Genomic DNA, 15567 nt, shown 5'->3' with positions numbered 1-15567 from the left:
TTCTGTTTTTGTATTTCAGCTTGTTTTATTTATCTATTTTTATTTGATATTAATGTTTTGTAATGCTTTTATTAATTCTAATTGTGCTTTTAGTCTTCTGTACAGCACTTTGGTCCACCGGGGTTGTTTTAAAGTGCTCCATAAATAAAATTGGATTGGATTGGATTTAGCCTTCTTCAAAAGTCAGCTGCCCAGGGCTGTCAACTTTGCAGATTCTTGCATACTATGAAGTTTGTTTGTTTTTTTGCTTGACTGATTTTATTTTATATTTATATTTTTTACTCTTGACTGTTCTTTTAGCTAATTGATATGTTTATTTCACTATGAGCATGTTACAGAACATAAAAACACATTTTGTTGCACTGTACAGTGGTATTTGCAATGACAATAAAGCTTATTCTATTCTATTCTATTCTATTCTATTCTATTCTATTCTATTCTATTCTATATATCTGTTCTATTATTAAAGGCCACATACAGCCTATAAACGCAGCCACAGAGGGTTACTAGAAGTTAAGCACACGACAGCATCCAGGTTTTACAGCATCTGCGGCCACTTTACGTTAGCCGTAAAGCAATGGGCTGCTGACAATAATGATAGGAGATAACTGAGCACTCTAACGTTACTTTACAAAATTTTCAATATTTGTAGCTGTTAAATCCTGACAAAGTTTGACATTTCCAATTTTTCAGCCTCTGTCTTGTCGCCACGTCTGAAAAAAGTGTTTTATGATCGTTAAGTGTCCCTCTGTGAGGCGAGAAAGCGACGAGAGCCACTGGAAGAAGAATTGTATTTAGCCAGTCATTGCCATGGCCTCCGACAGCGGCGATAGCAACATGGACAGAGAAATGATTCTGGCTGACTTTCAGGTGTGTGTCTTTCCATGTACCAGACTTTATGTAGTTAGAAGTGTAATGTGTCTGCTGTTTAAATCGTCGTGAAGTGCTGTTAAGGGGAGAACACACGTACTGACAGGCTTCGTAAACAGCAAACATGAGCGGTGTCTGTAGCTAGCACACTGAGCTAACAAACAGCCTGCTAACTGAATTAAAATGTACTTAGCAGCTCTCAGTCCGATAACTACATAATGACTCCCCAAAGTTGCGGTTCTTAACAGTAGAATAAATGTTATTTACTTTCTTGATAGATGATCATTTTTACAGGTTAAGGTAGACCTGCAGCGGTCACAATACTTGTCAACTTGTTTACATGGATGTAGTTGGTAGATACCTCAGAACTTGTCATCCCTTATATAATAACAAATGTAAAACCCGAATCGTAGAGAAGACAAGTGTTTGTTGAGGAGACGTAAAACGACCGAAATGGAGCAAACCTAACATCGGTCCTCTACCACTATTCGTTTAACTCCGTTGTCGTGCTAAATATGATAGAACACAAATAGCCATGTGTTTGTGTTATACCTGTAACTGTGTTATATGTAGTTACTCGTTTTAACATGCGGCTTAGCTGTTTAAACTATGTAAACAGAGCTAAAATTTTATGCAACGATATTATTTATTATGCAGCTACATTATATAAATTCACTGTTGGTCTTTTGTTGTATTGTCTTCTCCGCCCTCTCCTTTCCAATTTAACTTTATTAATATTCTTATCCAATGCGAGTGAAAACATTTATTCATTTTTTTAATAATGCGTTTTGGTTGTTGAATGTGAGTGTATGATTTCAGGCATTTAAAACCTGTCGAGCTTTAATTCCTAACATCTTGTCTCATGACATTTTTCTTATGGAAGATGCCCATTTTAGATTAGTGTCCTACATAAAGGGAACCTTTGAAATGTTCTCTTTACAGTGGCAGTTTGTGTAACGATTGGTTAGACCTTGAAACAGACCAGTTTCTTTAAATACATATACTGAATAATTTATTACTTTTTTTTTTTTTTTTTTTTTTTACTTTATTGTATTATTACTTTAAAATGCTTTCATTGCCTCCTTACTAATTTATTTATTTGCTGTGTCTGTTTACAGAGAAAGTGGTCAATGTTGCTTTTTTAAAAATATTTTTTGACGTGCTATTTGCAAAAGATGTGGAAAGCCTCGTCTTTTAAAGAGTAATTAAAAGCACAGCATCAGACATCTTTTCACCTAGTGTTCGGGAAACTTTTCTCATCATATATGTGATGTAAGGCTGCACTTGCATCAGAGCTTCACTTTAGGATATTAAGAATATGTTTTAATTCTGTGCTGGTAATAATTTGTACGTTAAAACTTAAATAGTGTACTGCTCCTTATTTAGTATGCATTATGTGTTTTTATTTATTTAGGAAATGACTAAATTTTCTAACAATTTAAAATTAAGGCTATTATATAAAAGAGCTTTATTCTTTTAGTTTTGGTTCTTATGAAGCATTCCAGCTCTTCCACCAGTAATATTTTTTGGTGTTATTGTTGGTCTCAGTAGTTATAGGTGTTATTCTTTTACCTTAAAAGGATTTTCATGCAGTACTGTTAGAAACTATTGTTAATTTTTTGTTGTTTTAGCAAAGTTATGAAGATCATACATATATAGACATTCTCTTTCTCCATATACAAGGAGAATATACAAGAAAACTGTTTATAAAGAGCAAAGTGGCAAGTATTTCCACTTAACATGTCTTAAACTCTTTGGCGCAGAAAATATGAGATTTAGTGCACTAATCTTCTGGTTTATTACACTAGGTTTCTTTCAGTGCATGTCGGACATTTTATGTATTTCGGCCACTTTTTGTCACGGGATTGAAGATCACACTAAATACTGACCTTCGCCCGTTGGAGTCATTTGTTTATTTGATTTGTGTACACAAAAATCAATGTGTGTGTGTGTGTGTGTGTGCTTACTAAGCACATATTTCCACTGTTTTCTTGTTGTATTTTAAGAAACGGCCTGTGAAATGAATATGCATGCTAATAACCACTGTTTAACAACAGAGCTGAAGGTAAACAACATCTTTTGGACAGCATTGTACAAACAGCACCAGTTGAAAAACAGCACACATGTATTTCAATTGTTTCTCTTGTCACATTTGTGTTTTTTCATTCACAGGCTTGTACTGGAATTGACAACATTGCAGAGGCAATCACTCTGTTAGAGCTTAATAACTGGGACTTAGTGGTAAGTTAATTATCTGTAAGCTTTGGGCTTTGCGCTTTGACACACAGGCTTAGTTATCTAATGTACAACTTTAAGAGGTCAGTCAACATCCTGTAATGCACACAGTGATTCCACTGTAATGCTCAGAGTATTTTCACATTTGTTCCACTACCCAAACTGACTTTATCTTCTTAGTAAAATCTTCCTTAGTGCTGTGACAAAGTCTGTCCTGGCAGGTTTGTATTACCTCACCATGAGTCTGAAAAATGAGGAGACCTTTGCCGTGAGTTGCATGTTGGAAGGGGTCACTCTATATTTACACTGATGCTGGCAGGGGTTCAGAGCAGCAGCAGCAGTCTGATGGCAGCACACACACTGGACTCACTGCACCTGGAAATGTGATGATTCGCAGTTCTTCTGCAGTAGCTAGTAATTTCTGTAAACACTGACAAAAAAATGCCTCTGCATGTGTTTAGGGAGTACAATGATTAAAAACATATTAAAGATGTAGCCCATCCATCACGTGCAATCTTGCCAAGGAAGTTGTTTAGCAGAACAGGACGACATTCAACCCACTCAGATCCCAATGCATCTTGTAACCAATTTATTTAGTGGATGTTTATCTGATAGGAACAGTCACTCTCCCCTTGAATGTATTTTTTTTTCATTGATTCATTAATTCACATATTTTATTTATTTTCATATGCAAAATGAAAGTATACACATCAAACTTTTTCCCATCTGAGCTTGTCAGTCGTGCCTTCTACTACAGTATGGCTAAACAGTGTTTCCATCCTAACCCATCAATGCATTAGTATGCATTGTGCATAAGTTTTTGAATTGTGTGCTCAAGTACTTCAAAGTGCTCAGGACTTATCACCATTAGCCATTTCACCAAACCCATCTCAAGTACATATATAGCAGAATACAACATGTTCTGCAAATACTTTGTTCATTTACAAGGACAACACCACAATCAGTATATTTTGTCAGAGATTTATTATTCAGATTGGGTGATTAGGATGTTTTACAAACTGTTGGTATCAGTAGATAGTGGTTGGTGGCTAATATTATGCCTCCTCTGAACTAAAATTAATGACTTAACAGGAAAATAACAGCTCATAAAAAAATCACAACTAGAATCTCTGTCTTTTACTGTCCTTGATCTTAAGTGATGCAGATGTATTTATGTAGGTATTTATTACTCTGACCTAGATGTTCAGTTCAGTTGGTATCCAGTTCCTAACAGTCACACATTTCTGACAGTGCCAGATTTTCATATTGGCCTTTAAAATCCATGATAGGTCACCCTCAATTTCACCTATTTTTCAGCTTAACCAGTTTTACTGCACAGCAGTGTAGTGTGACTTTAAAATATCTGTATTTGAACAGACATTCATGTGCAATTACAGAGAAGTGCAGTTGTTATTTGTAACATTGACAATGGCTTTTTTCTAAATTGTGGCAGTGTGATAGTGAGACAAACTGAAGCAGCTAAATGGCATTCAACCAAAAATACCATCCTATAATGGTAATAATGTCATCCTATAATGTCACTTGACTTTGACATGTGCAAATGTCATTATTTATTATGAAATGAAGCAGTGGAGCAAAGTAATAACACAGAAAAGAGAGAGACAGAGGATGGAGCACAAGAGTTCAGGATATACAAACAAAAAAAAAACAAAAAACAAAAAAATAAATACACAAAAGGCCAAACACAAATGAACTGAAAGAAGCACTCCCTAGTGACCGAACAATGAGCCCCGTTCAGTGCTGCTGTGGTGGTGAGAACACACATTGTGATGCAGAGTCAACAGTGAATGTGTTGCCTCCTGATTTACTAACCTCACAGACTGGTGTTCTGCTCAAGGATGACGATAAATAATCATCTCTTCTTCTAATCTGTTGTGCATTAGAAGGTTTTCAGTGGCCTTAAGAAGATTTAGGTAGCCATATTTTTAATGTCATTGAACCTGTAAATTTGATTAACCTTTCTGGAATCATACAAATTATATCTTTTTTAGTTTGTTTTATGCCTTGAATGGTCACACAGTTTCATCCACTTATTTAAGATTTACTGTAAAAAGAATAGGGGATGATCATTGTCAGTAATTTCTTCATATATTTCAGTACATAATTTATTTTTTATGGGAGTGATATTTTGCTATTTTGAATGGAATTATGCATTTTAAAACATTTTTCTGTGGTCTACATAAACTGTAAATGCTATGTTTGGGTCTGAATTCTTCATTAATTAAATTCCACAGGCCCATCTTCAACCCTATTTCTGAGTTATGACAGGAAAAAGGTTGTTTTGAGCACCGGCCCTTTAAATGCAAATGAGCCACTTCACACACCACCCTCTCCAGGTTGACTGTGCACTCTGTCCTGTTCAGCCACTTGTGTTTGTTAATACCACTAACAACTGAACATTTAAGGTAATCAGCTCGAAGTTTGGTCATATTTTCTGTACGAACTACAACCGCTGCTGCTGACAAACAATTACAGGAAACTTCATAAAGTATATGAGGCTCCCCTTGAAATTCTGCTGTCTTTGAGTTTCGTTGAACCTCATTTCAATGCCAGACCTTACATGTTTTATTTGCTTCTGAATTTGTTCCATCTATAACTAGTTATGTCATGACATTTGCACATATAAGGTCAAGACTACTGATGAACAGTTCTCTGAGTACTCTGAGTATTCTGCTGTTATGATGCTGGACAAGACAAGTTTAAAAAAAAAAAAAAAAAGAAGGAATTAAAACGAGTTGTGGAAATCCACTTGATTTTTGCCAAAATGAATATAAAGATAGCTTTGCAGCACCTGGAGGGTTCAAATTAAAACTTTTTGAACTGTTAGGGTCCCCAAATACACAAGTAAAGGTACCAAAGACTAATAAAAGTGGGTTTAACAAAATATGACCTCTTTAAGTTTATTATGTTCAATCTGTCCCTGTACTTTTTTTGTTTAAAAAATCTAAATATCACACAGAAATGCAGTTTGTATTTTGGGGCATTCGTGTGCTCAGTGGCTCTTCATTATTCCTTATTCTGTGTATGTGTAAGTAAACTATGGGTAGGGTTATACTGCAGTAGTAGCACGAAATGAACAGAAAACACCACTGATTGCTGTAAACAATTCTAAATATGATCATAAGTACTTTTAGTGTGGAATAATGAGTGTTCAGGAAAAAACCAGGCAGTTGTGTGCACACACAAAAGCCCAGTACAAAGCTGATGGTGGTTTTGTTTTGTCATTTCAGCTCTCTTTGTGTTGTTCTCAGGGAGAGATTTAGTCTAGAATTTTTACGTAATGTAAAAACACTGACAAAATGCCATAACTAAAAAGCTAAACAAAAATGGTTGCTGCTGTTCGTGTAAGTTCCTTTTCTTTTCATTATAGGCAGCCATCAATGGAGTCATACCACAGGAGAACGGCATCTTGCAAAGGTAATGATTGTTTCCCCACATTTAATTTACTGTAAATCAGAAAGTTGAGTTGACCTTAGATCACAGTAGGGGAACCACTGAAGGCCATGCACTGTTTCACTGCACTATCGATATTTTCTAAAATGCTATCCAATGTTGTCTTAAGTTCGAAGATCAGCGTGATGAGCATCAACATGCCTCGGTGTTGTTACTGTCACAGTAGAATGATCCTGTTACAAACAGTCTCATTGAACAGTGATAAGTGATGATGTAAGATTAAAGTATATTTAATGTAGATTACCACATAAACCTGCAGTGCTTTTCATCACTGCTTAAAAACATATGCATAATGACTTTTGTGCATGTTTAATATTTTTGGACTACAGACCTTGGCATGTACACTTCTGGTGTTGCAGGATGTACCTCATGATGGAGGTTTTGTCTAATTACAGGCATTTTCAGACATATAGGAGGCTTAAATATATGACTAACGGCTGATCAGATTGTGTTGGTTGTGACCTAGTGGCTTCACTTTTACAACATGAAATGACATGAGGTCATTTATTTTTAGTCATTTTGGGCTGACAGGAGAGTGCCGCAGAAGGAAGGTGTGTATTTTCTAATTCTGGTGGTTTTCCCTCCAAACTTTGGCTCCTGCAGCTTTAGAGAAACTTTAAAGAAATACAGGAAATATGTAAGTGTTACTGATGTTGCAGCAGTAAGATGGAAACTCCATCTCAGTAAAATCAAAATGAATCAGACAGTTAGTTTAGTCTTCAACTAAATTATATTGAGTATCACTTCTTCACCAATTTAGACATTTAGGTTTTAGATTTTGACTCAAAAATGGTGAGGAATACAGGTAAACCAGACAGCAGAAGTCATCTACAAATGTTTTCATAATTGTGTTCTCACTCAGCATGAAGAACAAGCATGCACTTGATGACAATTGGTCTTTTTTTTCTCTAAAAGGCTGTGCAGTGATATCTTAGATGGATAAGATCAGTGCAACTTAGAGGTATGTGTCATGGTGTTTTATTTTGCAGGGTTTTTTGTTAGTTTTTTGTTTTTTTGTTTTTTTTACACCAGAATGAAAATACAGGGCTCAGCAGTAAGTAAAATGCCATATTTGACAACTAAATCTAGAAACTCAGTTACCTGATTGATTAAAAATAAATCAAATCCATTTTTGTTTTTCTTTTGGGACTAATAATAAAAGTAGGTAAGGAGTGAGTTTTGTGCTTTTCCTCTCATTGCTATGGAGACTTGTCACTTATTAGAAAAACAGTGTTAGGTAAAGACACAAATGAGCTGAAGGACAAGCCATTATTTCAATTATCTTGGAAAAAGGCATTTAATCAGGTACTATTTATTGCGTGATCATTTAGTTTGCTGCAAGTTATATTTCCAAAAATTGTCACCTGAGTGCCATAAGAACAACACTATAAATAAAAACTGGCAGTCATTACATCTTACTTTACTTGACTTTCCTACTGTGGAAAAAATCTGAATATATTCATACTTCTGTTCCTAGCCTAAAGAATAAGAATGCATGTGATGGCAGTTGGTGCAGACTAGATGAAAATGTACTTTCTGTTTCACCTGCATCCACGGTGAAGTAGTCTTTGAATGTTTTCTATATTTTGTTTTGTTTTATTCAGGATGTGTCCAGTCGGTAACAGTAACATGGACGCTGGTAGTTGGAGGTTGCATCTCCTGCTGTGGTTTCTATTCGGCTGTTTAATAGACAAACAATATAAAAGACACTGCAAACTCAGGAAAACTTGGTGCCAAGAATAGAGTTGTAGACAGTTTCTGAAAAGAAAAGGTTTCTTTGACAGGCTTTGTGCCTTTAACGGTTAGTGTACACTCATGAATGCACTGAACTGATCTGAACCCACTCAGACTGGAGGCGTTCTGTTAAACCGTTGTGTGTTTTGCTCACCCTTGTGTGCATGTGAGCGCATGCATATGTGTCGGAGCCCAGTTCAGGCCCTTGGGTCATGAGAATATTGCTGGGCCCTCCTTAAGGGCACACATTGCTGTGAATGGAGGCTGGATAGCAGCATGACCAGCAGCCAACACATTTACTAAGTGGCTGGCACTGGTATGAGCAGGCAGCCCACTGCCCAGTAAACAGACTCTGATGATGTGACCTGAGCTGGTGCCAGTGGGAAGCAGTGCCAATGCTCGCCTAAAATGTGTTCCCTCCTCCCTGCTGTCCTCTTTACTCAGCAGGTTGGGAATTTTAAGAAGCTTGTGTTGTTGATCAGTCCCCAACATTCCTTAGGACATCAAAACTATCCCCTGGCAGGACTTAATAAAAATTCACAATCCTTTGTTAAACTTTGCCTCTTAACCAGTCTCTGTGGGTGACGGGCTTAACAGTTGACCCTGTTTGGAAACACCATCAGGTTCTGCAGGAGAACAGCGCCATCTAGATGTAGAGCAGCAGTGAACTGTGTCCAAACAGCAACAACAGACATCGTAACGGCCGCTGTTGTTTCAATGCCAAGTTTAGGTGCAAGTGCACTCAGGGTCTCTTTTTTAACTTGTTGTGAGAAGTCTGGCTATAAACAATGTTTCTCACAAACTTAAAGGAATTGTAAGAGTCCTGTTGGTAAGATTTGTTTAATATCGTGGCCTTCTTTTCTGTCCACAAAATATTTGTGACATGTCATCAGCACACACATTATTAACTCAAGTACACATACATGTATAAAAAAGGAGTAAAAGGTTAAACTTCTGCACTGACCTGTAAAAATGACAGTAGCAGCTTTTTCTCAGATGTGTGGAAAGATAAGTGAACTTATTTATGTCCCGCAAAGATGATCAAGCCATTACCTTGGGTATGATGTGCAAATCACTTTTCACTGTAAGCAATGAAACCCAAACCAGGTTCCAATCTACCTTCTATGTTGTTTTTGTCTTGTTGGGGCTTTTATGTTTGTTGTATGATGTTCACCAACGGATGCACCAGTACGTGAGCTTTTCTGTTGTTAATCCATCCATGTTGGTTTTAAATTTGTCTTAATCTTGGGAAGATGGGCAAATTTATAGAGAATACAAATTACCAAGAATTCCTCTCATGTGCATTAGAACAAAAGGAATATTTTGACAATGTAAAAAGTTTAAAAGAGTATAATAGAGGATAAATACTCAATAAAAATTTAAATGAAACTCAGATACATGATAGTTGTGTTTTGTGTCTAATACTATCTCCACAGCCAATGCTTATCACATTCAATGAATATAGATAAAATGTCCTGGATATTTACATGTTATCATGAAACCAGGATGTGGTCAAATTTTTTCATCTCACAAAAAAATAAGTTGTGTTGTTACAACCGGTAACTTCAGTGAATGAGGTTAAAGCTGATATTTTACATATACGGAGTCTGTATTTTATCATTATGTCGCAGGTGATCAGGTCTGATTTCATTCTGATTTGTAACGTTTGGTTTCATTTGATGCCGTTCTGGCCCAGTTTGTTTGCAGAGGGTATTGGTGGCTGATGACAGTCAGCCTCCACCTCTGTACACTGGCCTCTCTAATGTGGGGGGGTGTATGAAATACAGCCTTTGTGGAGACACTTGCATCTGGCACTTGGTCCGTTTCTGTTCTACTCTCTTGTTGCTGGACAGTTGCTACTTGCACTCAACAGAACAAAAGGCACACTTTGTTCATGGTTTGCAGAGAAAGCACATCATTTATAGTGTTGTGTGAAAAAGACATCACATATATAACATATATTGAATGAGGACTGAAGGAAAGTCATCCGTTATCCAGAAAAAAGGTTTGAGTTTCTTGCTTCACCAAATAGAAATTTTGCTGGAATTCTGTTTTTTGTTGTGGCTTTTCTGTCAGTTTTGGTCAGTTCTGCTAACTGACTTCATCCATCTTAGCCCTGATAAACCACCCTGACATGTTGAGGTTTTAACTGAAACCTTCACCTGTTCACGTCATTTCTAATGTTGTCTTCTCTATGTAGTAACTTTTCCAGTGAGGCAAGTCAGGCCAATGTCTTTGGACCTCCCAGCCAATCAGAAGCAGCCGATGCAGCCGCCGGAGGCACTGTCCCTCCTCTTTCCTCTTCGTCTTCATCCTCTTCTCCTCCATCGTCTTCGACCTCTGCTTTTTGCCCCGTCAGCCCCACTTCCCGACACATTGTAGAACGCCAGCCCCGGATGCTCAACTTCAGGGTGGAGTACAGGCAGCGCTCAGTAGAGCTGGTACTGGAGGAAGGCAGCACTGTGGGTGAGTACTACACACTACTACACACACTACTGTTCATAAATATGTGCATCTGTATTATCAATCCCCTTCACAGGCTGTTTGTGTATTCTTAACTGGAAACTTCATTGTCCATTCCATGGATTGTTTTTGTCTTATGACATTCACAGGAGAAATTAAAAACATCCTTGAGACAGAGCTTGGTGTTCCAGTGTCCAAAATGCAGCTGAAAGGATGGAAGAGTGGAGATGTTTCTGACACTGTGAGTTAATTCTACAAACACAACCAGTCAATGAAAAGAGAAGAAAAGCACTAACAATATCAACAAAATCTTTTCTTTTTTTCTTTGTAGGGGTGAAAATTTTGATTATTTTGAAATTTAAGCTATTAAAATGCAGTGTTTTCATCATAAAACAACCTAATTCCCCATCACACTACACTAGAATTTAGCAGTTTTTCTTTAGAGCTAAACTGACTATAAAACTGCAGATCTGGTGTTTCATGATTAAAGCTGTGTATGATGTTTGGCACCAATTTTTCATCCAATCTGTAAAACCCGAGTCATAGCCTAAGAATCACGAATCCATCAGTCTTTGATTACGCACTGCATCCTCAGTAGTAAGAGACAATAAAGCCGTTTCCGTGTTTGTTACCACTACGGCCATACTGCAGCTGCGTGCAATCCCGGAAAAACCAGAGTGACGGTTTCATTTAGGTTTCAGTTTGGTATGTAATCAAATGGAGTGTTTTGTGGTGGAGTACACTTTGAAGTTGTTCACCGTGAGGAAAGGGATTAAGGTGCGTAATCATGGAAAGACTAACAGATTCGTGATACTAAGGCTATCACTTGGGTTTTACAGATTTGATGAAAAATTGGTGACGAACGTCATACACAGCTTTAAAAAAGATTGCTAACTTTTGAAAGTTGCCAAAAAAGACCCTTGGTCCCCTGTGTCCCTGGTCCTGGGGTCTCTATCATGATTTCTAATTTAGATGTTGGTGAGGTAACCTGTGCTTCAAATGATGAATTTTAATTAATGGTTAACTTATCCTGCAAACCCCACAGAATATGCCAGGTAGTGGATCAAATGTATATTAAAGCACCATCTAAATCAGTTATCCTTGAAGGTCCCATTGGACTTGTGCATAGAGGTAGTAATAGCAAAATACCGACGTTCTGCACAGAAAGTCAGAGGGTCACTGAGAAAGAGGAAGACTTTCTTTATCATAGAGTCAATAAAAAAAGCCTTGTCTTGTTGATTACGTTGAGGTCTTTGTGATTGTTGAGCTGGGAAACGTAAAGTGGTCTGTTGAATATGTTTCCTGGTTTGGTCCAGGTCATGGAGCTCGAGGATCAACATTAACCAGCAGACAGACAAGATTTCAGTATGCTACCAAGTACTATAAGATACCTCCTTTTCACTGCAGACAGCTATGTTGTAAATCTAAAATCAGTGAGTGTAATGTTGACGTTAATGGCCACATGTTGGTTTTCATGTTGAACCAATTCTAGCTGTAGCAGTGGAATTTGACAGTTAACTAACTGCTGTTGACATTGTGTGTGCTTGTGTAATCAGACGGTGTTGAGGAGTTTACACCTTCCCAAGAACAACAGCCTCTATGTCCTGACTCCAGACATCGCCCCTACTGCCAGTACCAGCAAAAACAGGTAACAAACCAAGCACTCAGTTTCCTTTGAATCTCCAAACCTAAGACCAACCCACTCTTGCCATATTGTGGTTGTAATATCTAGTAGTGAACACCAGGTGGCGGTTTGTGACCAGTAGTGGTGAAGCAGCTGTCAGAAGAATGGAGCCAACAAATGCGGGTTTCAGTGGTATATTAGGAGACATTTGACCTGCCAGTGCAGATTCATTTCCTCACAACTGTTGTGACATTTTGGAAGGAGCGTCCACAGCTGCAGCCTCCGTACACTGAGTAAATAATAATTCGCTCCTCCTTTGTATCTTTCAGCTTTGTTGCTATAAGGGGATTTTTCTATTTAGAGCCCAGGTGTATAATTTCCATGTTAAAGGTCTGTTTTTGTTTTACTTTTTTAGTTTTTTCTACAAAGTACCAATCCGTCAGTACCCAGTGATAATAGTGATTTGGTGCCAAAGCTTCATTAAGTCAGTGTTCTCTATACAAAGGTTGGGTCTCCCATCTCGGCGAAAGCTCAGTATTATTAGTAACCAGTCCTTTGTGAAATGTCAGGCTACTCAGTTTAAAGTCATAGCAGGAATACAATCACAGATGGCAGCTGAAAATGTGAATGTCCTTTCATTAATCTGTCAGGTAAACATCATTCACAGAAAAATATCAGTGCATCAAAGTCCTCTCCTCAGTCTGTCTGCGTTTTCCAGAAGGTGACCAAAACTGATTTCTATTTTAAATTCATTTTTATCACATATCAGTATGTGCATTTCTTGGATGCCATCTGTTTTACATCACTGCATTATTTTATATACTTTGAAATGAGAGATATTCTTAGGTTCAGTGAAAGAGATCAAGACAATGTATTTATTAAAAGGCTTACACTTTTAGATGCTGCAGATGAACAGTTATTCTCTAGGGATAATAGTGTCTATGCATGAACAAATGAAGATTAAACCAACGGGGAAATTTCATGAAATTACAGTCAAATGTTGATGAACAGTTTAATTCTGTGGAAGGAATTTTATGTAGTATTTTTGTAAATGTTCTTCTATTCAGCTTAACTAGAGCCTGAGTAACATTATCACTAAACCTCTTAGAGTAAAGCGTTAAAGTTATTTTAATCTTTGTGTTTTCTTTACTGTACTAACAAGTTTACATTTTAAATGACAAGATTGTGACAAATTTTAGCAGTGCTCATCTCCAAAGGGCAGGAGTCTTGTATCATCTCCACAGCGATGGTACCAGTGTGATTATTAGGGATAGATTACAAAAGAAATGATATTTTACTGTAGCCATCCCACAATTCCTTATGTCAGCAGCTGAACAGGCATCCACATGTCAGCAAAACACTTGTTAAAGAAGTCATTTGGCAGTTTGCCGTGTTTCCTGCTAGTTGGGCTAAGTGGTAGTTATATTGTGTTGGCAGCTAATGGCCCTCATCTGCCCCCCCCCCCCCCCCCCCCCGGTCTTCTCACTCCCTCACTAACCGCTGGGTCTTTTTAGCAGCACCATTGCCATTTCTCCAAGTGTCATCGATATCATTTTGGGTGTCAGGAGCTCATTATTCTGCATCAGCTATTTTTTTTCTTTTTTTGTATGGGCTTATGATGGGGGCGACAGTTTTGACTGAATGAAATGGGTGGTCTTCTGTGTGTATGCGCATGCTTTTTTTTTTTTTTTTTTGTGAGGATAAAATGTCTGTATGCATGTGGTGACCCTGCTGTCATAAGGGGAGATGATAGGTGACACATCTCCCCTGCAGAGGGACCAGACAAGCTGTTCGCCTGCAGTAAAAATAAACCATGGTCGCGCCATACATCCACAGTACATGCAGTGTGTGCCAATTTATCGCAACACACAGAGAAGGGGGGGGGCACAAACTCATATAATTGAACTATTAACATTTATTTGTTGAACACCATCTCTCTTTAAGTAATTTCTTAATTTTTATTTTGGAAAACCACCTAAAAAAGCTGTGTTTGATGGCATAAACATGAACTTCAGTACCTCTAACACAATTACAGCGACTTTCCTTTTAAACTTGGCAATCGAAGTGCACTTATTTACTCACTTTTAGGTCCAGATTACAACAGCACAGCCTCTGATAAAGTTACCAGTGTCAGTTTTATTTTCACTTTAACGAATTAACCAAATAAGCAACCAACACATGTCCTTCGACCAAAAAATAAAATGCTTTGTGGAAAAAAAAAGTAGTCTAAAAAAACAGTACGATTGCTGATTTCTTTCATCTATGCAAAGTCTTGTTTTTCAATTTTCATTATTATAATATAGTTTATATATATTATTATAATAAGCCAATAAATAAAATAGGAATATGCTTCTAAAGCTGGCAGTAGTAGCTACCATGGCTTGGTAGAAGAACATCATTAATCACACTAGTTTTATCAGATTTCCATTTGTCATTTTAGAAAGGTTGTTCAAAATAGCCTCAACACATTAAATGATCAAAACTCAAATTTTTTTGGGTTACATTGGCCTTATTCCTATATAAACTGTTCAAAAAAGTTAAGGCCCACTTTTTGCTACTCAAATATTTCATGAAACTGCTGGTTGCAGCTGTTTTATTTAGTGTTTTGGTACTGTTGAGCCTGTCTGTTAATATATCGACGACATCTAGACCTCAGAACCACCTGGAGGTGAGACAGGCCTGTAGATAGACTCATAGTTTTTATTCTAATGCTTCTGACATTGAAGTTTTCTATTCCAAATTTTTGTAACAGTTTTTAATGCACACTTATGTTATGAAACAAGGTAAAATTAAAAGAATGTTTAAATATTACTGTAATTATGCAGTAACTTTTTGACAACAGATCCCACATCAAGATATTATTTTTACTGAGATTTTGAAAAAGGCACATTGAATAATCACCATATATTAAAACAGGTCTGTTTTCCCTGAGAATAGTTAAATCTGAACGGACACTTAATCCACACAAAGTTATTTTCCCCCATATTTATTTGCTTCAAATTGTTGCTCAGTTAAAATGCAAATGTCCCATAAATGGTAATATCTCTGGCAATTACACACACACACACACACACGCATATATATGTAAATCAAACCGACTGATTAAATAGTGCTGCACTGTCATTATGATCCTGCTGAGTAAACTCCTCTTAGTTGCTTGTTTGATT

General features: G+C 37.2%; 1 protein-coding gene across 1 annotated transcript in view; it reads left to right on the top strand.

Moving 5' to 3' along the window:
• The first annotated feature begins 810 nt into the window (after positions 1–810).
• The window catches only part of faf1 (Fas (TNFRSF6) associated factor 1), an 83533-nt gene continuing 68776 nt past the window's right edge, over positions 811–15567 (top strand). The window contains exons 1-6 of the mRNA XM_030132588.1: positions 811–870; positions 3043–3111; positions 6497–6543; positions 10514–10779; positions 10926–11017; positions 12333–12424. Coding sequence (XP_029988448.1) covers positions 811–870; positions 3043–3111; positions 6497–6543; positions 10514–10779; positions 10926–11017; positions 12333–12424 — 626 coding nt within the window. The remainder of the gene's footprint in view (positions 871–3042; positions 3112–6496; positions 6544–10513; positions 10780–10925; positions 11018–12332; positions 12425–15567) is intronic.

This window comes from Sphaeramia orbicularis, chromosome 4 (genome assembly GCF_902148855.1).
Source record: "Sphaeramia orbicularis chromosome 4, fSphaOr1.1, whole genome shotgun sequence".
Classification (NCBI taxonomy): Eukaryota; Metazoa; Chordata; class Actinopteri; order Kurtiformes; family Apogonidae; genus Sphaeramia; species Sphaeramia orbicularis.
This window is presented reverse-complemented; position numbering and strand designations above follow the sequence as displayed.